This window comes from Rattus rattus, chromosome 1 (assembly GCF_011064425.1).
Source record: "Rattus rattus isolate New Zealand chromosome 1, Rrattus_CSIRO_v1, whole genome shotgun sequence".
NCBI lineage: Eukaryota > Metazoa > Chordata > Mammalia > Rodentia > Muridae > Rattus > Rattus rattus.
In genome coordinates, this window is record NC_046154.1 from 34,460,247 (window position 1) to 34,483,787 (window position 23,541).

At 45.8% G+C, this 23,541-nt stretch overlaps 1 protein-coding gene across 1 annotated transcript; it reads right to left on the reverse strand.

The window, feature by feature from the left end:
- Positions 1-1,846: 1,846 nt before the first annotated feature.
- Positions 1,847-23,074, reverse strand: Rhbdl2 (rhomboid like 2). The gene is made up of 7 exons (XM_032898510.1): positions 22,821-23,074; positions 18,897-19,045; positions 15,407-15,519; positions 9,225-9,325; positions 7,391-7,451; positions 5,333-5,394; positions 1,847-2,342 (listed from the first exon to the last, which is right to left on the reverse strand). Exons 1-7 carry the CDS (start codon positions 23,061-23,063, stop codon positions 2,163-2,165), a joined length of 909 nt encoding a protein of 302 aa, XP_032754401.1. The 5' UTR covers positions 23,064-23,074; the 3' UTR covers positions 1,847-2,162.
- Positions 23,075-23,541: the final 467 nt, after the last annotated feature.

Consider the following 23,541-nt stretch of genomic DNA (forward strand, 5'->3'; position numbering starts at 1 on the left):
TTTCAAAATGTGTGTACAACACACGCGTAATCTAAGAGCTGGGGGAAAGGATCCGTAGATAGTGTTTCCTGCATACATATATCTGGGTTCGAATTCCGAGCACCCAGTGAACGGCAAAGCAGCTCACAACCTAGACGCTGGCTGCCCAGCTGATCTAGCTGAAAGGGAGTCAACAAATATGTCTCAGGGCTGGAGAGACTGCTCAGTGGTTAGAGCACCAACTGCTCTTCCAGAGGTCCTGAGTTCAATTCCCAGCAACCACATGGTGGCTCACAACCATCTGTAATGGGATCCGATGCCCTCTCTGGTGTGTCTGAAGAGATGAAGAGAGCCGGGGGAGGGAGGGGACAATGTCTCAAAAAGGAAAGAAAAAAGGTAGATGAGCTGGCAAAATGGCCCAGTGGGTAACGGTGCTTCCTGCTAAGCTTGATAATATAAGTTTGATGCTTGGGGCCCCATGTGGTGGAAGTGTGACAGGAAGTGTTGGTGAACCCCAAAAGACCACGAAGGAGCCATCTTTGATGTAATAGCATTAGGGTCTCTTTATTACAAGCTAGGGCTTGGGCTCTCCTCTAACCCGACCCTGACACCGCAGGACAGGAAGGGAAGGTGGGAAGGTAGAGCGGCCTTTGGTAGGACAAGGTTTTATAGGAAAATGGGAGCAAGTGAGGGGGTGTAAGGGGGTGTCCAGTCTGGCAAGCGTCTAATAGGATGACTATAAGCTGACAGGTCCTCTGAAGCAGAACCGTATATAATCACAGTCTGAAAGTACATTGGAAATCTTTGATTAACTGTTGCTAGGAAGTGGCTAGGGAGTAACTCTGGCCAAGGACAAGGGTGAGGTCCTTCTTGGTGATAGATATAGCTTAAGTTCTGCTGCAGGTCAGGTTCTCAGGCTGTTTTTCTTTAAGATGGAGGCTGGGCCCAAGATGGAGTAGGTTTGGCCTCTCAGAAGAAGAGAACTGACTCCCTTCTAAGGGCTGCCCTCTGACCCCCACTTACTTTACTTGTGTGCTATGGTGCACATGCCTGCACACACACACACACACACACACACACACACACACACACACACACACACCCTCTATAATGTAGCTGTAAACCCACAAGTATGCAACTGTATTTTGGTGGTTTGGGCATTCCCATAACCTCATCCCTAAGATACAGAATAGTATCTATATCTATATTATATACATTTCTGAGTTGCAAAAAACTAGCAACTGTCTTGCTTGGGGCTGGAGAGATGGCTCAGTGTTTGAAGTTCTCGTTGCTACTGAAGAGGACCCAGGTTTGATTCCGAACACCCATATGGTGGTTCACAGCCATGTGTAACTCCAGTTCCACGGGACATAGTACATGCATATGGTACACATACATGCATACAGGCAAAGCATTCATACACATAAAAGTAAAGTAAGTCTTGCCAGTTGTGGTAGCCGATGCCTTTAATCCCAGCAGAGTTTAATCCAGAGGCAGAAGCAAGAGGATCTCGTGATTTCAAGGCCAGCCTGGTTTACAAAGCAAGTTCCAGACAGGCAGAGCTGTTACACAGAGAAACCCTGTCTCAAAAAACAAACAAACCTTTAAAAACAAAAATAATAAACGGTTGTGCTCTGTCTACTGAAAAGTGGTTGTCAAGGGTTTTACCTGGGGAATGGAGCTCAGTGGAGCTGGTCTTAAAGGCTGGAGACCCCAGGCTGGTGTCACGCAAGCCTGTATGTAATCCCAGCTGCAGAGATGTCCGCAGAGACCGAAGTCCTAAGGCTTCCTTGGAGTCTGCCAAGTTCTTAGCCATCCTATGAGGCACAAGGCTCTGCCTCAAAGCAACAGGAAGCAAGAGTCCAAGCCAGATATAAAAAATGTTTATTATCAGGATAGTGCAGTTCTCGTGGAGCCTATAAACAAGCTCCAAATTACATCCCCCAAGGATATCAAGGCTCCTTCACAGGATAATACACGCATGCTCTGTGCATGAAAGGCCCAGTCTTTGCTTTTTATCTTCTTGCTTCCCGCTGGAAGCTCAGCTGCTGTCCTGTCTTTTTTTTTTTTTTTTTTTTTTTTTTAACATTTTTAGCTTTGGGTGGGTTTTTTGTTTTTTTTTACAAAGTTTGCCACTTCCTCCCATGTGACACTTTTATTAAGTGGCTTATAACAAAGGCAAGTCAGTTTGCTGGGGACAGAAAGATGTTAAAAAACACAGCAAATAAGAGACAAGCCACATAGGCCGCGATCGCGATCCAGAACCTGGGGTCTTTGAGCAGGGTCTTGTCGAAGCAGCTGAACACAGTGTAACCTACGGACATCCCAGCAAATCCGCCTGCAATGTGAGCAGCGAAGGACACCTTGGAGAGAGGGGAAAAGAGAAATGGATGGAGAAAATGCTAATTGTGTATTTTAGTTGTGGCTCTTTTTAAAAAGAATATCTATCTATCTATCTATCTATCTATCTATCACATATAAGTACACTGTAGCTGTCTTCAGACACAGCAGAAGAGGGCATCAGATCCCATTACAGATGGTTGTGAGCCACCATGTGGTTGCTGGGATTTGAACTCAGGACCTCTGGAAGAGCAGTCAGTGCTCTTAACCACTGAGCCATCTCTCCAGCCAAGTTGTGGTTCTCCTACTTGAGTGTAAATATCGTAGTCTTAAAGTCTGGGTCTTGAGGTTAGACAGAGGAGACACAAACTCCTTTGTCCCCCAAGACACGGTAATGTTATAAAGTACAGAAAGCCCAAAAATGTGACCAGGCATGATGGCGTACACCTTTAATCCCAGCACTCAGAGGCAGGCAGATTTCCATGAGTTCAAGGCCAGCCTGGACTACAGAGTAAGTTCTAGGACAGCCAGGGCTATACAGAGAAACCCTGTCTCAGAAAACCAAAGCTAAACTAAAATGTTTTCCTTTTTGTTTATGTAACTTGTTATTATTGTGTATGCATGTTATGATGGGGTTCACATGCCACAAAGCACATGTGCCAGACAGGGTAACTGTGAGGTCCTCTCTCCTTCCACCATACATGGCTTCCGGGACTGAACACAGGTTTCCAGGTTTGCAGAGGAAGTGCTGGACCCCTGTGCCATCTCACCAACCCAAATCTCTCTTTCTTCCTGTCTTTCCTCTTTCCCCTCTTTTTCTTCCCCTCCCTCTTTCCTTCCCTCCCTCTTTCCTTCCCTCCCTCTTTCCTTCCCTCCCTCTTTCCTTCCTTCCTTCCTTCCTTCCTTCCTTCCTTCCTTCCTTCCTTTTTTCCCTCGAGACAAGGTCTTGCTATATAATCCTGGCTGTACTGGAACTCACAGAAAGTCTCCTGCCTCAGTTTCCTCAGTGTTAGAATTATAGATGTGGACAACCAACCCTAATAAAACATGTCACCCGCCCACTCTAAGCACACAAGGCAGAACCCCGTTCCTCTTATCCTCTTGATCATCTTTGCCTTTCGGATGCCCTCCCTCTGTAAAGTCAGCCCAGAGACCACTGTTGTCAAAAACCATTGAAATGAGAAGCAGAATTAAATGACATTAAATAACAATAAAAACAAACTATCACATTCAAAGACTAACCCCAGAAAAAAACTGAACATTACTTTTGTCAGCTTTTTCTTATAGTAAACTTGGACACTTTTTTTTTTTTTTTTTTTTTTTGCTATATCCTCCCTCCCACCCCCAGACACAGTTTCTTTGTGTAGCCCTGGCTGTCCTAGAACTTGCTCTGTAGACCAGGCTGGCCTCGAAGTCACCAGTGCCTGCCCAGATCATTGCTATGTTTTGATCCACTTTTTTTTTTTTTTTTAACAGACAGAGCCTCCTGGTCTTGAACTAACGATGCGGTGAAGATGAGCTTCACTGCTCACAAGTGGGGAGATTACAGGCATGCACCACTCCATCAGTTTTCCACTCTAAGTTCTCTGTGGGCGCGGGAAGCCCTTGTCACCTATTTTTGAATAGCTATCAGCATGGCAGACGAGAGCCAAATGACAATCTGAACTCTGATTTCCTCAGAACTCTTTAATTTTTTTTGTTGTTTGCTTTTGTCTTTGGTTGTGCATATGTGTGTGCATGTACATATGTGTGTTGGATGTCTATGGTTACACATGAATATGCAACCACATGTGCATGTATGAATGTGGAGGTCAGAGGCTAGCTGTTCTTTTCAATCAGTTCTCCAACCATCTATTTTATTATTTATATTGAGATAGGTCTCTCTCTCTCTCTCTCTCTCTCTCTCTCTCTCTCTCTGTCTCTCTCTCTCATTCTCTCTCTCTGTGTGTGTGTGAGTGCGTGTGTCTGTGTGTGTTTGTGTGTGTGTGTGTGTCTCCATATATTTCTGAAACTCAGTATGCAGATCTGGCCTCAGACTCACAAAGATCTTCCTGCCTCTGTCTCTGCCTCTGCCTCTGCCTCTGCCTCTGCCTCCCCTGCCCCTGCCCCTGCCCCTGCCCCTGCCCCCCCTGCCCCTGCCCCTGCCCCTGCCCCTGCCCCTGCCCCTACCCCTGCCCCTGCCCCTGCCCCTGCCCCCTGCCTCTGCTCCTGCCTCTGCCTCCCAGCGCTGGAATAAAAGCTCAATGACCTGGTTGACTGGCGGGTCAACTTGCCCTGGGGATCCCAGTCTCCACTTATCAAGGGCTGGGACTGTGGGCTGGCCATCATGAGTGCTGGGAATTTGGATCCATTGAGACATCTCCCCAGATCTATCTTAGGAAAAAAAAAATTTTTAACTTCCAAATGGAAGTTTGAGCACTTTAATTAGACTGGAGTTGTAATCTCTATTTGATATCCCTTTTCTGTTTGTTTGCTTTATTTTGTTGTTACTATTGTTGCGGTTTTGAAACAGTCTCAGGTAGCCTGGGCTACCTTTGAACTTGCTGTGTAGCTGAGGATGGCCCCAAGCACCAGATCCTCCTACCTCAGCCTCCTGAATACTGAGATTACAGGATGACTCTTTTCTATGGGAGAATAAGTTTTTCCGTTTTTTAAAAAAGGGGGGGGGGGTGAGGGTGGAATTGAAGCTGGAGAGATGTTCAGTGAGTAAAAGTTCTTGTCTCAAAAGCCTGAGAACCTAAAATTGAACCCTGGAACCCATGTAAGAAAGCTGGGCCCAGCAGTGAATACTGTAAGAGAGCTGGAGTGGGTCTCTCTAATCCCAGACTTCCTATGGTGAGACGAAGGCAGAGGCAGGGTGAAAGGCAAGAGCCTATTCTGTGGGTCGTCTTCTGACCTCCACATACACAGCATGAACTTATGTGTGCATGCACATGTGAGAGCACACAAATACACACAAACACACACAGACAAATACAGAAAGGAAGGGAGGGGAGAAAGAAAGTAAACTCACCGGAGACCCATTTGCAGGGACAAAGAATCTTCTGTAGAGAGCGAATCCCATGTCTGAGGCAACTAGAAGAGAAGACGCCCAATGAAGCCTGGGATCTCCACAGTGGGCAGGGTTTTGTTCCCTTTGGCCATGTCTTGCTTTACTCTGCTGCCGTGCCGGTTGCTGGTCTCGGAGCTCTCCCTCCATTAACTCATTAATTCCCACAAGAGCTTAATGAAGTGGACATTATCAGTAACCCATCTATGGACATATTAATCAAACAAGGGACAGACTATTCTCATGGTAGACGTAAGCAAAGAGCAGACCAGATGGCCCTGACTTATGGAGGTGACTGTCCTGGTGGGAGAGGGAGTGTGTGCACTGCTAGGTTTGTTAGCTGATGTCTGTAATCCCAGCACTCAAGAGGCAGAGGCAGGCAGATCTCTGTTAGGTCGAGGCCAACCTCATCCACATACCAAGTTCCAGGTCAGCCAGGGAAACAGCGTGAGACCCCCCTATTTCGAAAACCATTCAAACTAACAAAAGATAACAGTGTCCACATTGTGCCAAGTACCACAGTGAAAATACAAAGAATCGAGGATTGGGGGTGTTAGGAATAGTGTTAAATAGTGATAAATAGTGTTTAAAATACTATTTTTAATTAGTTCTCTCTCTCTCTCTCTCTCTCTGTGTGTGTGTGTGTGTGTGTGTGTGTGTGTGTGTGTGTGTGTGTGTGTGTGTGTGTGTATTTATGTGCCACAGTGACTGTGTGGAGAGAGAACAGCTTGCAGAAGTCAATCCTCTGCTTCCACCCTGTGGAAGTCCTGGGACTCGAACTCCTATGTCTGGATTGGTGTCAGGCACTTTTTCCTACTGAGATGTTTTATCAGCCAAGCTATTGTTTTTAATAGGAGGATCAGGGAGCGCTCTAAGCATCCTTCCCTAGATGGAGCAAGCCATGTTGATATGTAAAGCAAGACTCTTGCAGAGTGAGGAACAAGCATGAAGTCCCTGAGACTGAAATGTCCCCTCAAACCAGCAATATCAAAAGCACTTAGGAACGTCTGCCTTATTTTGCTTGAGATGGGGTTTCACTATATATCCCAGGCTATCTTAAATTTATTATCCACCCCAAGTGGGCCCACACTTGAGGGCATCTTCCTGCCTTGGCCTCTAGAGTGCTGGAATTATCAGCAGGCACCATGACACTTGGCACCAGGAACTTATTAAAGATAAATTCTCTGGATCATCCTATACAGGTGAATGAGAAACTAAGGCTGAGCTTCCTGCTTTAAAGAGATTTCCAATAATTCTGGTGGGACCAGGCAAGGAGCTAGGGAGTGCTTGATCCTCAGAGGCCTTCTGAACCAGGGCCTTTGACATATGACTTTGACATCTGGATGACAGGAAGGCTTTGAGGGTTTGGGGCATGGATGACGTACGTCTGATGAGATTTTGGTTTGCTTTGCTTTTGTGGTGCTGGGGAAGGATCATTCTGGTTAGGTGGGAAATAGGAGGCAAGAACGGGAACAGAGAGAACAGATTCAGGGCTGCCTCAGCAATCCTAGTGAGGGCAATGGTACCATCCTATGCTCAAAGAAACCAGGACAGAGACTATGGCTGTAACTCACTTGCTGGGGTGCTCCCCTGCAGTGCGGGAGAGCCTGGGTTGGATCACTATATAAAACCAGGTACAGGTATGAGAGCAAGGTCTGTAATCTCAGTGCTCAGGAGGTAGGAGCAGGAGGATGAAGAGTTCAAGGCCAGCCTGGTCTACATGAACTTATCTTAAACCTCCCACTGCCCCAAAAGTTGAAAATGGAGAACTTTAGGAAGAAGATGGATTATCGTAGCAGTTTTTAAGCTGCTCCTTGCAGACAGAAGTCGTATATGTCCCAACGTCTGAAACAAGAGTCTGGAACGTAAGCGAAGCTATTCAGGGAGGCGAGATGCACAGCTCACAACACCGAGGAACATCTATCAGCAGCCAGTTCCTCCCGAGGCTAGACTATCCACCGTCCCTTCCCAAGAAGGCTGAAGATAAGATGGAGGGTGTGAAGTGTTAGAAAGTTCACTTACCTATCAGAATGATAACGAGTAGCCTGACGATTCCAAGGGCAGGAATCATTTCTCGAAAATTCTGGGAAAGAGATAAGAGGAAGAATACAAAGTGTAGGCCGTGGCGTTCCAACACCACGTCCTCATTTGCTTTTCCTTTCTTTTTTTGTTTTGTTTTGCTTTTTGTTTTGTCTTTTTGCTCTTGGTTTGGTTTCAGGTTTTTTGTTTGTTTGTTTGTTTTATTTTTCAAGACTGGTTATCTCTGTAGCCCCTAGCTGTCCTGGAACTCATTCTATAGACCAGGATGGCTTCAAACTCACAGAGCTCTCTCTGTCTGCCTCAGCGTCCTGAGCGCTGGGATTAAAGGTGAGGGATACCACACCCAGTTAAAAGCAGTGTTTATGTGTCAAATATTTGCAAGGCAAACCAGAAATGCAACAGCCAACTTTTAAAATGCATCAGGGAAGAACAATACTGCTATACCTTGGACCACAAAACAAAACATAGTGTTTAATTTTATAATGTAAATGACACAATTTCATTAACCAGTAATTAAATACAAGTAATATAAAAATCAACATTTAACATGTCAACAAATGAGGAGAGAAGTCTTTAAAATACATCTAAGGGGGTTGGGGATTTAGCTCAGTGGTAGAGCGCTTGCCTAGGAAGCACAAGGCCCTGGGTTCGGTCCCCAGCTCCGAAAAAAAGAACCAAAAAAAAAATACATCTAAGGCTTTCTGGTTAATATTCTTTTACTAATTCATCCTCTTTCCCAGGAGCAGTTAAGAAAGATTTAACTAACATCTTTCATTTTTTTTAACAATAACTAGAAATGGCAGGAATAGACTATTATTTTTAAATTATTTTTTCAAAATCGTAGTGCGCCTGTATGTATGTATGTGCACTCGTGCGTGTGTGTGTGTGTGTGTGTGTGTGTGTGTGTGTGTGTGTGTACATGCCTTGCATGTGAAGACCATGTGAAAGGTTCTCTCCTTCCACCTTGTGGGTCCAGGAAATCAAACTCAAGTGTTGGACGTCAGCGACAAACGCCTTTACCTGTTGAGTCATCTCACTGGCTTTTAAGAGGTTATTTTTAATCAGACTTTAGTTCCCTGGGAAGAAATCTTATTGTTTGAAAGGGGAAGGAAAAACGACTGAATAAATCAAAATGCAGAATGACTAAGCAGTATCCTGGTGACATCGTGGCACGAAGAGGTCACGGCTACTGGATGGAGGGTGGCCAAAAATCTCTAAAGTCATAAGAACTCAGTGAATGTTGATAAATCAGAAAACAGGAACAAAAAAAAAAAGTTCAGGAGTTGGAGAGATGGCTCCCGAGGACCTGGATTTGAGTCTCACACCTACACAGTGGGTCACAGCCAGCTGTAACTCCAGTTCCAGGATTCGACATCTCCCCCTCCCCCTTTTTTTGACTACCACAGACTCCAGGCGTGCACATGATGCCCACGGTGCTCACAGTGCCCACGGTGTCCACGGTGTCCATGGTGCCCGTGTGCACAGGCAGGAAATACTCACATAACATAAAATAAAATCTTGTTTTTAAGTCCAGAAATGGGGCTGGGGATTTAGCTCAGTGGTAGAGCGCTAACCTAGGAAGCGCAAGGCCCTGGGTTCGGTCCCCAGCTCCAAAAAAAAGAACCAAAAAAAAAAAAAAAAGTCCAGAAATGTGGTATGGTGGTACATGCTTATAATTTTGGCAGGTACAAGGGCAAAGATACGAATCTAGGTGAGGATAAAGTCAAGGCCATCCTCTGCTATTTATCAGGACCCAGGCTAGCCTGGGCTACACGAGAGACCCTGTCTTTAACACTTCCATTCCCAAAACTCTTACCACTATAACATTCATAAAATAGCCTCCCATCAAGGCATAGACTCCTCCTGAAGCACCCACGAGAGACTTAAGGGGGTCAAAAATGGAGCTGGCCAGGGAACCTGGAAACATAAAACACAAAAGATCAGACAGAACTGTAAGAATTATGAGTGAAGTAGGATTTAAAAGAAACACATCTAACGTAAACATATGGGAAGTTTTGACCGTTTTTATATTAACAGGCAACAACTCGACCTTGCTCTGTGTACTGTGTGGATTCCGGCATGCAGGTTAACTGCTTCCGCATCTCTGAAACATGAACATTTATTAGAAATGCAGTAAAAGCCGGGCAGTAGCGGAGCACGCCTTTAATCCCAGCACTCAGGAAGCAGAAGCAAGTGGATCTCTGTGAGTTCAAGGGCAGCCTGGTCTACAGAGCTAGTTAGTTCTAGGACAGCCAAGGCTAGACAAAGAAACCATATCTCAAGAAAAAAAAAAACTGAAGAGAAGAAAAGGAAGAGGAGGAGGAGGAGGAGGAGGAAGAAAAGCCATAAAACAGCGACAGAAGCTCAGATCCTGGAGCCAGAATCACACAGAGTGGCTTTTGGACATTATCTAGCCTCCCGTCTCTGTAACGTGGAAATATTAACTAAGCAGCTCCCAATAGGCAGTGAGGGGAAATAAGAGTTGATACACTGTGTGTGATGGGTTTCGGAGCCTTGCTATTACTTCACCTTCCAGTGAGGTGGTTCGGCCGGTAAAAGAGCTGCTGCTTAGCCCCATAACCTGAGTTTGATCCCTGGGGCCCACATGGTGGGAGGAGAGAGCCGAGCTGTCCTCTGACCTGCACAAGGGTCTACACACACACATACCCACACATCAGTAAGGGTGATAAATCACGCTGTGTTCACGCTCATCTCCCATAATCCTAGAGAAGAGCTGTACCCACTGAGCTATCTCATGGTGTGGAGTGGACTCAGAATCCTTCTTAGCACAAAGTTCAATAACATTCTGGAAGCGAGGCAAAACTCATTTCCTAACCTAGCGCTTGACACCGGAGTCAAAGAACACACCATGAACATTAAGAGGTCTTCTCAAAGCTTCTTACTATTATTACTATTTGGTATCTTCCTCTCATGACCTTTCATTCTTTAGGATGGGATACAATCTTTATTATGTGTAAAAATAAATAAATAAATAAATAAATAAATAAATAAATAAATAAATAAATAAATGTATGTCTCGGGGCTGGAGAGATGGCTCAGCTGTTCAAGCACGGGCTGCTCTTCCAGAAGAGCAAAGTTTGGTTCCCAGCATGGACATAGTGGCTCACAACTACCCCTAACTCCAGTTCCAGAGGGATCCGATGCCCTCTTCTGGTGTCTGCAAGTATGACATGCACGTGACGAAGATAGACAGGAAGCACTCGGGAAGGAATGACTTCTCAGAAGAGATTTCTCTGTTATGAGGAAAGGAGGGGAGGGAAAGGAGAGGGAAGAGAGGGCGAGAGAAAAGGAGAAGCCTCTCTCTTCAAGGTGCATGCCAGGGAACCCTCAAATGTACACATACACTACATACATACATACAATGAGAGGCTGGGCGTAGAACCACATACTTTTAATCCTGACACAGAAAGCAGAGGTAGGAGGACTGCCATAAATTCAAGGTCAGCCTGGTCTATGTAGTAAACTCCTCTTAAAACAAAATTCACCACAGCGTATTCACCAGATAATAAGTGAAAAGAGAATTAGATTTTTGTTGTTTTCTGTGCTTTGATTTGTTTGTTTGTTTGTTTGTTTGGAACAAGGTCTAGCTATGTAGCCTTGGGCTGTCCTGGAACTTACTATCTATGAAAGCAAACTGGCCTTGAACTCACAGAGATCTTCCTGCCTCTGGCTCCTGAGTTCTGGGGATTAAACTTGCGTTGTACCACACCTGGCATGATAACTATTTTCAAAATTGAATTAAAGTTTAAAATCTTTCCACGGAGCATATTGCATGCTGCGGTGGCTTTATTTGCTGGAGGTGTTTGCTTTAGTTTTGGTTTTTGACTCAGCATCTCACCTAGAACAAGCTACTTACAAACTTGTTGTGGAGTAGAGGATGGCCTTGAACTCCTGATCCTCTTGCCTCCACCTCCTCAGCGTTAGGACTATAAGCATATACCCTGCTTCACTGCTTAGTTCCGACAGTCATCTAAATAAGAAGTGAGAACCAGGGCTGATGGGTTGGGGATTTAGCTCAGTGGTAGAGCGCTTGCCTAGCAAGCACAAGGCCCTGGGTTGGGTCCCCAGCTCTGAAAAAAAAAAAAAAAAAAAAAAAAAAAAAAAAGAACAGGGCTGAGCACATGGCTCAGTGGTAAAGTGCCTGCCTACTGTGTGCAAGGATGTGTGATTCGCAGCACCACTGCCTCCTTCCAAGTACGATTCTGCCTAACCCTGGCCATAAGCCTGACAAGGCTAAGACACTTTCCTACCTGCTGTGTGAGGGGAGCGCTACCTTAGTGCTAAATGAGCAAAGACATTACAAGAGAACTAACCTCCATGACTAAGTGACTCAGTGGGAGAGAGCAGATTGATGAGCGCCCTGGGTTCAATCTCCAGCAAAGGAAGGAAGGTTCAGAGGGAGGGAGGAAGGGGGGAATGGAAGTGAGGAAGAGGAAAGGGAGGAGGAGAGAGAACCACGCTTCTGGCCACTGTGGCTGATACTGCAGTCACGTACATACCTGCACACATATGAATAAATAAAAACAAAATAAGCCTTTAAAATTTTGAACAAATTGAATCTAATTATGAAAATCATAATAGACCATGACCGAGTGTCATCCCAAAAGCAAGCTTGGTTGAACACTGGGAAGTCAGTCAATGTCATTCTCTACATCACAAATCAAAACAGACAAATTATACAGAGAGACAAAATAAATTAGTAGGCAGAGAGGGAGGGGGGAAGAAAGGGAGTGGCAGGCGGAGCTCAGCTGGACGCACGCATGTGAGTGGTGGCTCAGTCCCCACTAAACCAAAAACCAAGAAGGGAGAGGAAGGCAAGATACAAACAGGGAGGAAATACCTGCATGTCTTTTTTTTTTAAGATTTATTTATTCATTTATTATATATAAGTACACTGTAGCTGCCTTCAGACACACCAGAAGAGGGCATCGGATCTCATTACAGATGGTTGTGAGCCACCATGTGGTTGCTGGGAATTGAACTCAGGACCTCTGGAAGAGCAGTCGGGTGCTCTTAACCACTGAGCCATCTCTCCAGCCCATACCTGCATGTCTTATACAGTTACATTCCATATAGAATGCGAGCCAAAAGTGTTAAGTGAGCAGATGATTTAAAGAAACCTTTAGCAGAGACGATACGGTGGTAGGAGGGAGCCATTATTAGGAACGCACATTTAAACCCACCGAGTCACCAGGAGGTGCAGAACAGATAGGGTACTACAAGGAAGACCGACCACACTAAACTACGAATCTGTGAAAGAGCAGAGGACATAAAATGCTCTGCTTTGCTGTCATATGCCCTACAAAACATAGATCCCAGGGCCATGTCCCCAGAGAGTCTGGGTCAGTAGGTCAGGTGGGGTCTTCGAGGTGTACTGGGCTCTCCCACTGACTCGAGCACCAGTCAGCTTTGGGGTGCAGATCTGGAGGCAGACATCTGGTCTTTAATGTGTTCTTATGAATTTACAAAAAGAATTCAGATCTGGCCTGGCTCCAACACCCTGCCTGAGCAGTTTCTCCCGATGCTGACACTGTGGATCGGTGGGCGCACCTCTCAGGTAGCCAAGGCAGAGACGGTGGGGTGACACTGCCTATGGAAAAGTAAAGAGAAAAGGCAAACCAGGGACGGCAACTCTGCCAGGTAGGCAAAGGTTACAGCTTTCTTGGCGTCTTGGCTTTCTTTTGACCACAGTGAGTTGCTAGGAACTAATCTGCTTGCCAACGATGATGCCAACAGCAGTGGGAAGCATCCCCGAATAGCAAGAAACACCTGCCAAAAAGCGACGGCCGAAATCACCAGAGGATGCGAATCAATCGTTCACATTCCCCCGCAGGGCGTCTTCTCTGGTGCTGAGGCCACGCACGGACACCAAGCCACGAGCGGAGGGGGAATGTGTAATGGATGCAGGAGGTGTGCAAGTCCACACCTCTGCATTCAAGAACAGGACAAAAAGCTGCATGAAGAAACAGAGAAGATGGAGAAACAGGATCCCAGACAGGTAGGTGGGTGTTCACTAAGCCCTTTCAAAGCCCTCTGTGTACAGTAGCTCAAGACTGCTTCCTGCTGTCCGCACTGCTGCCACTGCACCTTACAAAGCAGGCCCTCCTGGAATTCTCTCAGACAGTGGCTGGCAAATACCTCCCTCACCTCCCATCAGCTGGAAGGAAGGAAGGAAGGAAGGAAGGAAGGAAGGAAGGAAGGAAGGAAGGAAGGAAGGAGGGAGGAAGGGAGGGAAGGAGGGAGGGAGGGAGGAACAAGAACAAGAAGGAAAGGAGGAGGAAGGGATGGGGAGGAGGGGGAAGAGGGGGAGAGGAGGAGGAGGAGAAGCAAACATAATTGAGTTGAATTGTAATCCTTAAGCCACATACATGTTGACATTCAGTTCCCAGGAACAATATTTGAAATCAGGACATCTTATTTGAAAATAAGGCTACACAAGAAAGGGGAAAAGTCAGCAGCAGATGTGGTGGTTCCTGCTGGGTAATTTTATTCTGAGAAGAGGGTGCCTTAATTAAGAAAAGGCTTCCGTAAGATTGGGCCATAGGTAACTGTGTAGGGTATTTCCTTCGTGATAGATGTAGGAGGGCCCAGCTCACTGTGAATAGTACCATCCCTGGGCTGGTGGTTTTGGACTCTATAAGCAAGCAGGCTGAGAAAGCCGCGATGAGCAAGTCAGTAAGCAGCATCCCTCCATGGCCTCCGCATCAGCTCCTGCCTTCGGGTTCTTTGAGTTCCTATCCTATTTCTTTCAATGATAAACAGTGATGTGCAAGTATAAGCTGAATGAACTCTTTTCTCCCCAACTTTCTTTCTGTTCATGGTGTCTCATCAAAGCATGCTGCAGTCCCAGCACTGAGAAGGCTGAGCAGAAGGATCTCATATTTGAGGCCAGCTTGGGCAACATGAGAGAGCTCCTGGACAGCCTGGGAATGTAGCTCACTAGAATGTTTACACAGCATTCAGGAAGCTGCTGAATCCCCAACAGCACACAAATCTGCAGTCCCCTCACTTGGGAAGTAGAGGGAGGAAGATCAGGAACTCAGGAGCATCCTTGCCTACTAAAGGCCAACCTGGGCCACAAGAGACCCACTCTCAAAAAGCAATGGGGAAAAGGTAAAACAATGCAGATATCCTTCAAGGAGTGAACATCTAGGAGGGCCATAACACAGAACTGCTCAGCGGGGGAAAAATAACTGTGCATTCCGAAAAAGGGCACAAACAAAAGACGTGGGAGCAGGTTAGCGCTTGTCAGTGGTAAGGGAGGCAGAGAGGTGGGAAGACAGAGGCAGAGTGAGAGCTCTGGGGTGTTGTGGGTATTTACTGTCTTGACCACATGACCCTGAACATCTTGGCTGTGCTGCTGTGTTACAACGTACAGGATGGCAACATTGGTGTCCAGAGGTACTTGGGGTCTTGAGGTATTTCCGATAACTCATGTAAACCTATAGCTTTCTCAAAATTAAGGTATTTGTTGAGACATCTGTATACTCTGGCTGTCCCAGAACTTGCTATGTAGACCAGACTAGCTTTGAACTCACAGAGATTCACCTGTCTCTCCCTCCCAAGTGCTGGGATTAAAATTGTTCACCATACCCAGCAAAATGTCTTTCTTTGCCAATCTGGCCCTGTTCCTTTCCAGAATCATTAGTGTAGCATATAAGAGGCTTCAAGATCCACACACCAAGCTGTTTGTAGTTCCCAGCTGTGCAGCCTCTCTGGGGATGTGAGATATTTGAGGACAGCCACCGTGACTCATCTTTGTGTGGTTGTATTATCTCTAATATCTAATTACATTATCTCTAACTCTTACCCCACTCCCTAGCATGTTGTATGACATGTTTATACTACGTTACGGTGCAATAAATATTGACTTCAGTTTTTGAAAAAAAAAAAAAAAGTCCATTGTAAACGTCTATTACCTTTGGTTTCCATCCTAAGAGCCCAGAAGTGTTTGTTCCATTACCTCAGAACACTGACCTGCAAGCACGCCTGCCAGGTACACCAGCCCCACTCGGAGGCCTTTGTGGACCATCTCCAAGGGAATACCCAGGACGAGCTGCATAAAAAGATTCCCCACGATGTGCTGGACTCTGCAGAGACAAACAGGGGTCAGATATCCAATAGCCAAGCAGCAAGCAGTTGTCGTGGGAGACTTGCATGCGATATATCTAGAGAGAGAGAGAGAGAGAGAGAGAGAGAGAGAGAGAGAGAGAGAGAGAGAGAGAGAGAATGCCCCTATGGCAGCCAGAAGAGGGCTCCAGATCCTAGAAGCTGTGAGTCACTCCTCGTGAGTCTTAGGATCAAAGCTGCAGTCCTCAAGATTGAGCAGCAAGCCCTCTTAACCATGGAGCCATCTCTCCAGCTCCTATATTCTAGTTTTTCAAAGGGTGAGACTCTCTTATCTGTTTTGCTGCTATTATTTTGTTTTGTTTTTTCTCTTATCTGTTTTTATTGTTGTTGTTTTGGGGTTTCTTGGTTTTTTTGGGGGGAAGGGGTGCATTTGAGACAGGGTTTCTCTCTGTAATAGCTCTAGCTGTCCTGGACTCGCTTTGTTGATCAGGATGGACTTGAACTCACAGAGGTCCACCTGCCTCTGCCTCCTGAGTGCTGGGATTAAAAGCATGTACTACCATTCCCGGCTCTCTTTTCGTTTTTAAATAAAATCTGACATGAAGCTTTAATATGCAAAGCAAATAAAAGTCTTAGAAATATAAATGTGGGGATGGAGAGATGGCTCAGCAGCTAAGAGCACTGACTGCCCTTCCAGAGGTCCTGAGTTCAAATCCCAGCAACCACATGTTGGCTCACAACCATCTGTAATGGGATCCGATGCCCTCTCGTGGTGTGTCTGAAGAGAGCAACAATGTATTCATATACATAAAATAAATAAATAAATCTTAGAAAGAAATGTAAGCTATAAGCATGTTGTAAATTCTGCTTTACGACATTGATTACAACAGGAAACCATGACCAGTGAAGCTGACTTAAGGAACGAAGTCAGGTGTGGTGGTGCACAATCTTAATCCCATTTCCTGGAAGCAGAGGCAGGTGAGTTTCTGTGAGTTTGAAGCCAGCCTGGTCTACATACTTAGTTCCAGGTCATCTAGGCTACATAGTGAAACCCTGTCTCAAAAAACATTTTTTAAAATAATAATAACAATAACAACAACAACAATAATAATAATAATAAAGAACTTGAGGGCTGGGGCTGAAGGTCAGATGAAGGTCAGAGGTAGGAATAGCACTTGGTCGCTTAGTATATATGAAACTTTGGGTTCTGTCCTCAGCACCAAGTCTTTGCACCCTGCCCTGTATGTCTAATTAGCCACTGACCAAAAATGTAACTTAACCGGGGTGGGGTGAGTCACATGGGAGAAGCTCAACTCACCTGATACCACAGGGCTCCCCCCAAAGAAATGAGATAGCCACAAACTATTTACTGACCACCATGGACATGGGCCATAGATCTCTGATTTTTTTTTTTCTCGAGACACAATCTATGCTGGCCTTGAACTCCTGACCCACCTGCCTCTACCTCCCACACACTGAGGCTGCAGGTATGTACCTTCAGTTGATGCTGAGCAAGGTCTGGAAAGGCTCTCACATTTGGGAAACTGTAAACAAAGCCAGAAGGTGGTAGGACACATCTTTTTTTTTCCCCACGTGGAAAGGTTTAATGAGAGAAGAAGAGTAGAAAAGAGGAGTAGAGGCTGGCCATGAGCACGTAGAGGGCAGGGGGAGGGGAATGGGGAGGGAAGGGACAAAGGAGAAAAGGGAAAGAACAAGGAGCAAGAGCGGTAGGACACATATTTAATCCCAGCACTCAGGAGGCAGAGGGAGTCAGATCTCTAAATTCAAGGCTAGCCTGGTCTACAGAGTGAGTTCCAGGACAGCCAGGACTACACAGAGAAAAGCAGTCTTGAAAAACAAACTAAAAAGAGAAAAGAAAAAGAAAAAAAAGTAAAGAAAATTAGAAAGAAAAGCAAGGATAGCCTCTCCTGTTCGTTACCCATCTTTCTCACCGTGTATGTGTGTGTGTGTGTGTGTGTGTGTGTGTGTGTGTGTGTGTGTGTGTGTGTGTGTGTGTGTGCACGTACAGGTGTTGTATAGTGGCACCAGGATCTCCTCTATCATTCTCTCTTAACCTTATTCTTTTGCGGCAGGGTCTCTCTGGAACCTGAAGCAAGTGTCGTTCAGCTAGACTGGCAGCTGGCGAGCACAGCGATTCTTCCTGTGTCCAGCACCGGGACTGCAGACGCATGAGCCACGCCCAGGGGGCGGGTCCTCTTCGTGCCGCCCCACCGCCCCGTCCCCCTGCCCTCTCTCCAGCTCCACCTCTACTGCTTCTCTATACTGTACATACCTCCTTATGCTGCTCTTCAACTGATACACAGCAAGTCCCTTACATCAGTCAAAACGCTCACAAGTTAATTTTTTACAGAGTGTGTTTGCAGGAGGCAGTCTGGTGATTCAGTTTGACTCCTTCATCACCTAAATGGAGCACTGGACAACATCCAGTAAATATGGTGGTGACCTACTCTTGGTTTGATAGCGATTTGGTCTCGTCTCATTAATATTCCTATATTAGTATCAGATTAGACAGTTATGCAGAGCACAGCACTTCTACCTTCCAAGCACTGCCCATGTGGCACACACACACAAATAAAAATAATAACGATCATAATAAAAGTTCCAAACAGATTAGTGGTGATTTGGGTATCTTCATTCACTCCCCGTCCCCTAACAGGGTTTCACTATGTAACCAAGGCTGACCTGGAATTCTGTGTAGATCAGGCTAGCTTTCAGAGATCCACCAGCCCCTGCTTCCCTAGTGCTGGGATTCAAGGAGTTGCTCCACTTCTCTCTGCTGTGGTTTTTAATTAATTAATTAATTAATTTAAAAATCTTATATTTTCATGTGTGTGTGTGTGTGTGTGTGTAAATATCAGAAGACAATTTTCAGGATTCAGTTCTCTCCTTCCACTATAAGTTCGGGGATCGAACTCAGGCTGTCGGGTTTGGCAGGTGTCTTTACCCACTAAGTCATTCCTCACACACACCCTGGTTTTGTTTGTGTTTTAAGACAGAGTCTGGGGCTGGAGAGATGGCTCAGTGGTTAAGAGCACTGACTGCTCTTCCAGAGGTCCTGAGTTCAATTCCCAGCAACCACATGGTGGCTCACAACCATCTGTAAAGAGATCCGATGCCCTCTTCTGGTGTATCTGAAGACAGCTACAGTGTACTTATATATAATAAATGAATAAATCTTAAAAAAAAAAAAAAAAGACAGAGTCTGGCTATGTGTCTGGCTGGCCTGAAATTCTATATGTAGGTCATGTTGGCCTCAAGCTTGCTAAGATCTCGCTCTGGCTCCCTAGTGCGGAATGTCAGGCATGCACCACCTTGCCCAGCCTAACAATTACTTACGATCTCTTCTGACAGCATTGGCTGGGCCATCATTCCTTACCCAGCATGGACCAGCATGTATGAGATAAACCTCCAGGCTTCCTCCCTCTTCTCAGGGCGGTACGTCAAGGGACTTTCCAAGATCCCTGTGTCCAGGGTGATCCACTGCTTCTGAGGCTTCCACACCGCATAATAAATAAACACAGCCAGCTGTCAGGGAGGAGCGATCATGCGTGTTAACCAAGCTCTCTTAGGAGCAGGGCCCCATTAAATCCCACGAGCAGTAATTGTGTCAGAGTGGTTAGCTCTTTGTGGGCTCAGAAGATGTTGAAATTAGATCTCTCCACCATGCCCCACCGTGGTCATATGCCCTCAGAACGAGCAGGCGTTAGAACGGATTGTAATTCGACCTTCTGAGTCCCCTTCTCCTGCAGGCAAAACACCATACACATAAAAAAATAAAAAAATTAAAAGCAAGTTTTAGTTTGTGTGTGTGCCGGTGCTCATGTATGTGCTCATACATGTGGAGGCCAGAGGAAACATGGACGCTGAAGAGATGATTCAGTGAATAAAAGCATAGACTGCTCTTCCAGAGGACCAGAGTTCAGTACACATAGCAGGTAGCTCACACCATTTGTTAACTCCAGCTCTAGGAGGGATTCAATAACTTTGGCTTCTGCAGGCACCGGCACTTACGCACAATTAAATAATAAATATAAAAAAGGAAAAAAATAAGTATTCAGAAACACAAACATCTGATGCGAGCATTTCTGCTCATGGCTGCTCAGCCAGTGATATCCCCACACCAGTGTTTTAGATCTAACTAAGGTACTTCGTAGCTATGTGGTATTAACAATGGAAGAATCGGGGACTCTGTTCTATTTTCTGCAACCTTTCCTTTCTTTTCTTGTTTCTTAAGATTTATTTGTTTATTTTATGTATGTGAGTCCACTGTAGCTGTCTTCAGACACACCAGAAGAGGGCATCAGATCCCATTACAGATGGTTGTGAGCCACCATGTGGTTGTTGGGATTTGAACTCAGGGCCTCTAGAAGAGCAGTCAGTGCTCTAACCACTGAGCCATCTCTCCAGTCCCCCCTTTTTCCTTTTTTTTCTTCCTCCCTTCCTCCCTTCCTTCCTTCCTCCCTTCCTCCCTTTCTTCCTTTCTTTCTTTCTTCCTTTCTTCCTTCCTTCCTCCCTTTCCTTCTTCCTTCCTTCCTCCCTTCCTTTCTTCCTTTCTTCCTTTCTTTCTTTCTTCCTTTCTTCCTCCCTTCCCCTCTTTCTTCCTTCCTTTCTTCCTTTCTTCCTCCCTTCCCCTCTTTCTTCCTTTCTTTCTTCCTTTCTTCCTCCCTTCCTCCCTTCCTCCCTTTCTTTCTTCCTTTCTTCCTTTCTTCCTTCCTTTCTTTCTTTCTTTCTTCCTTTCTTCCTCCCTTCCTCCCTTTCCTTCTTTCTTCCTTTCTTCCTCCCTTCCTCCCTTTCCTTCTTTCTTCCTTTCTTCCTCCCTTCCTCCCTTTCCTTCTTTCTTCCTTTCTTTCTTCCTTCCTTCTTTCTTCCTTCCTTTCTTTCTTTCTTTCTTCCTTCCTTTCTTTCTTTCTTCCTTTCTTTCTTTCTTCCTTCCTTCCTTCCTCCCTTCCTCCCTTCTTCCCTTTCTTTCTTCCTTTCTTTCTTTCTTCTTTTCTTTCTTCCTTTCTTCCTTCCTTCCTTCCTTCCTCCCTTCCTCCCTTCCTCCCTTTCTTTCTTCCTTTCTTCCTTTCTTTCTTCCTTCCTTCCTTCCTTCCTTTCTTCCTTCCTTTTTGACATAGTTTCATGAGTCCCAGGCTGGCCTTGAACTTGCTATGCAGCTGAGGGTGATCTTTCTTGAACTTCTGTCTCCGGTTTTCAATTGCGGGGATTACAGGTGTGCCCCACTGTGCCTGGTTTTACAAAATGTTGGAGAGTCAAATGTTGGCGTGCTAAGCAAGCCCTCCATCAGAGGCAATACCTACAAGTGGTCCTCTTGTATGAGGCAGCTACTATGGCACCTGCCCCAGGACCTCTGGGCAGCCGTGTTCTCAGAGCTCACAAAACTCACAGCTCTCAGAGCTGTGCTCCCTTATTCTCAGACATGCGAGCATCTCCCATTATTCTCCAGTGTCTCCCTCACACATGTCTATTCCCACATATACTCAGAATGGTATGTCAGATGTAGCATCATCCGGGAAATCCAGGTACACAGTGACTTCAGACACAGAGCCTGATGCTTACCAGTCTTGCCATAGAACCCCATAAAAAAGTTGAGAGTTATGTCCTTTAAACCCAATCGGACTTGACAAAGGAATCTTCTGGAGATGCTCGCACGTTTGCCATGAAAGGTTTGATTCCTCCACAGTCAATTTTATGTTCAATTTGGCAAGGTTCAGGTAGACTTGAATATCTCTCTGAACATTATTCCAGATGTTTCTATGGATTTTTTTTTTTACTTTTCATGTATTGTCTATCTATTAACTAACTAAGTTAGTTAGTTGGTTATTCACTCGTTAGTAAATTTCTTAGTTATAGCATCTCACTATATAGCCTAGGCTAGCCTCAAAGTTTCTATGTAGTCCAGGCTCCCTTAAACCCCAGGTCCTCCTGCTTCGGTTTCCAGGTTCTGAGATTACAAGGCCATGCCACCATGCTCATCTGAGATCAGTTTTTGAGGTGAGGACAATATTTAATTTGGTACCCCTTTCTCTCCATCTTGTGGCTGAGTCCCACCCAATCAGATGAAAGCCTTAATAGAAAAACAGTATATTTGATGAGGAAAAGAAGTATACTAGTAAGCGGCCTTGGACTCAACACAAGGTGGGTGGGGTCTCCGGCCTACCAGCCTGCCCTGAAGACTGTGGAGCTGAAACCTCCCTCACAGCCTATTGATTCTCTTCGCCTGGGGAGCCCCAATTATTGCAGTCCCTGACACCAAAGCTGGGGCGTTAGTGAGAATTAAAAGGACATCTTAATGCCCTGAAGTCATGCCCTCCAGGCAGTGATCTCTCCTAAGACAGAGGTAGAAAAACCTTTGTATTACAAAGCACAGAAGGAGACTGGCCCTTACTAGTCACTGAGACGCACCCTTGGGTGACTCATCCCACCTCTCTGAGCTTTGCCCTCCTTCTGGAAACCAAAAAAGCTAAGCAGGTCATAGTCTGAGAATATATCCCATCCACCCAAAGTAGACACCCACAGCAGATGCCACAATTTCCCTGTGAAAGCCTGGGCAGCTGGCAACTGTTCTAAATATATACTCCAGACTGACCTGACCAACCAGTCTATTTTGTTTGATGAGATAAAGCCAATTTGCAAGCTGAACAAGGTGGTGCATGCCTAGAATCCCAACACCCAGGTGACTATAAGGAAAGAATTATAGAGAGTCTGTGGCTAGCCTGGGCTACATAGTGAGTTAGAGGCCAGCCTGGGCTACAATGCTAAATCCCATCTCAAAAAATTAAAATAAAATAAAAATAAAAAAGCAGGCTGGAGAGATGGCTCAGCGGCTACGAGCACTGACTGCTCTTCCAGAGGTCCTGAGTTCAATTCCCAGCAACCACATGGTGGCTCACAACCAACTGTAATGGGCATCTGATGCCCTCTTCTGGTGTGTCTGAAGACAGCAACAGTGTACCAGTGTATTCACATACATGAAATAAATAAATAAATCTAAAAAAAAAAAAAAAAAACGACTACTTTGCAGGCCCAAAGTTCCCTATTTTCTAAAGACCACACCGGCTAGAATGAAATTAAGCTAATGAAGTCAGTCAACCCTGGGCAGCGAATTTTCATCGTGGATGAAACCTGCCCAGTGGCCGTGACTGGGCAACTCAGCTCTGGGAGGTGTGAGTGCTTCATGTGTGCTACCCTATCCCTCAGTGCCTGCTTCCTACATGGTTTCTTCTCTAGGTAGGTTTGGTCCCGACTTTGCAGCCTCCAGTCTGAAGTGATGTGAGGCTCTCACCAGAGCGGTGTTTACCTCAGCCAGGCTGATGAGAATGATGAACAGGGGCGGGGGGAGGCAGTTGGCTCTCTCCAAGTATGTTCTTCGGACTGGCTCAGGAAGCATCCACTTGGAGACAATCCTATGGACCTTTCGGCCCCTGGGGAAGTCTTTACCTTCCCCATCCCCTCTCATTTTCTCCTCCTCCAGTTCTTCCTTTCCCTCTCTCTCCATATTCAGATTCACACTCTCCATCTCCATCTCATGAGCAGCAGCCATTGTCCTGGTCCTCCCTCTGCCTGAAACAGACACGAATGTGAATGGGGGCGGGGGGGGGGGAGGGAGGAGGGGGGGTTTTGGTCAGCGGGCTGTGGTTCTTTCCTGGGCTCTTTGAAAAACTGTTTTCCTGGTCCTTCCTGTTTATAGCTAGGAGGCAGCTTAAGAGCATCAAAATGACCCAGACCTCCTAAGTGGCCCCAAGTCAGGTTTTCACCATATTGTTGTTTTTAAAAGTTTAAAATGCAGGGATTTGTGGCAGCGAGTCTCTTAGTCTCTCTCTCTCTCTCTCTCTCTCTCTCTCTCTCTCTCTCTCTCTCTCCTCTCTCTCTCTGCCCCCCCCCCCCCCCCCCCGACTGTAAAGAAAGTTGCTACCAAACCTGGCAACCTGAGTTTGAATTCTGGGACCCACGCTGTATTATTGTAGAACAGAACCAAATCCTACAAGTTACCCTCTGACTTCCGCACGTTCATTGTAGTT

Coding starts and splice junctions, on each gene's coding strand:
- Rhbdl2 (XM_032898510.1), bottom strand. CDS start 23,063: ATGGCTGCTGCTCATGAGATGGAGATGGAGAGTGTGAATCTGAATATG. Junction 15,520..18,896: donor TACATGCTGGTCCATGCTGG/GTAAGGAATGAT, acceptor TTGTCTCTGCAG/AGTCCAGCACATCGTGGGGA. Junction 2,343..5,332: donor TCCCTGCAAATGGGTCTCCG/GTGAGTTTACTT, acceptor CCTCTCTCCAAG/GTGTCCTTCGCTGCTCACAT.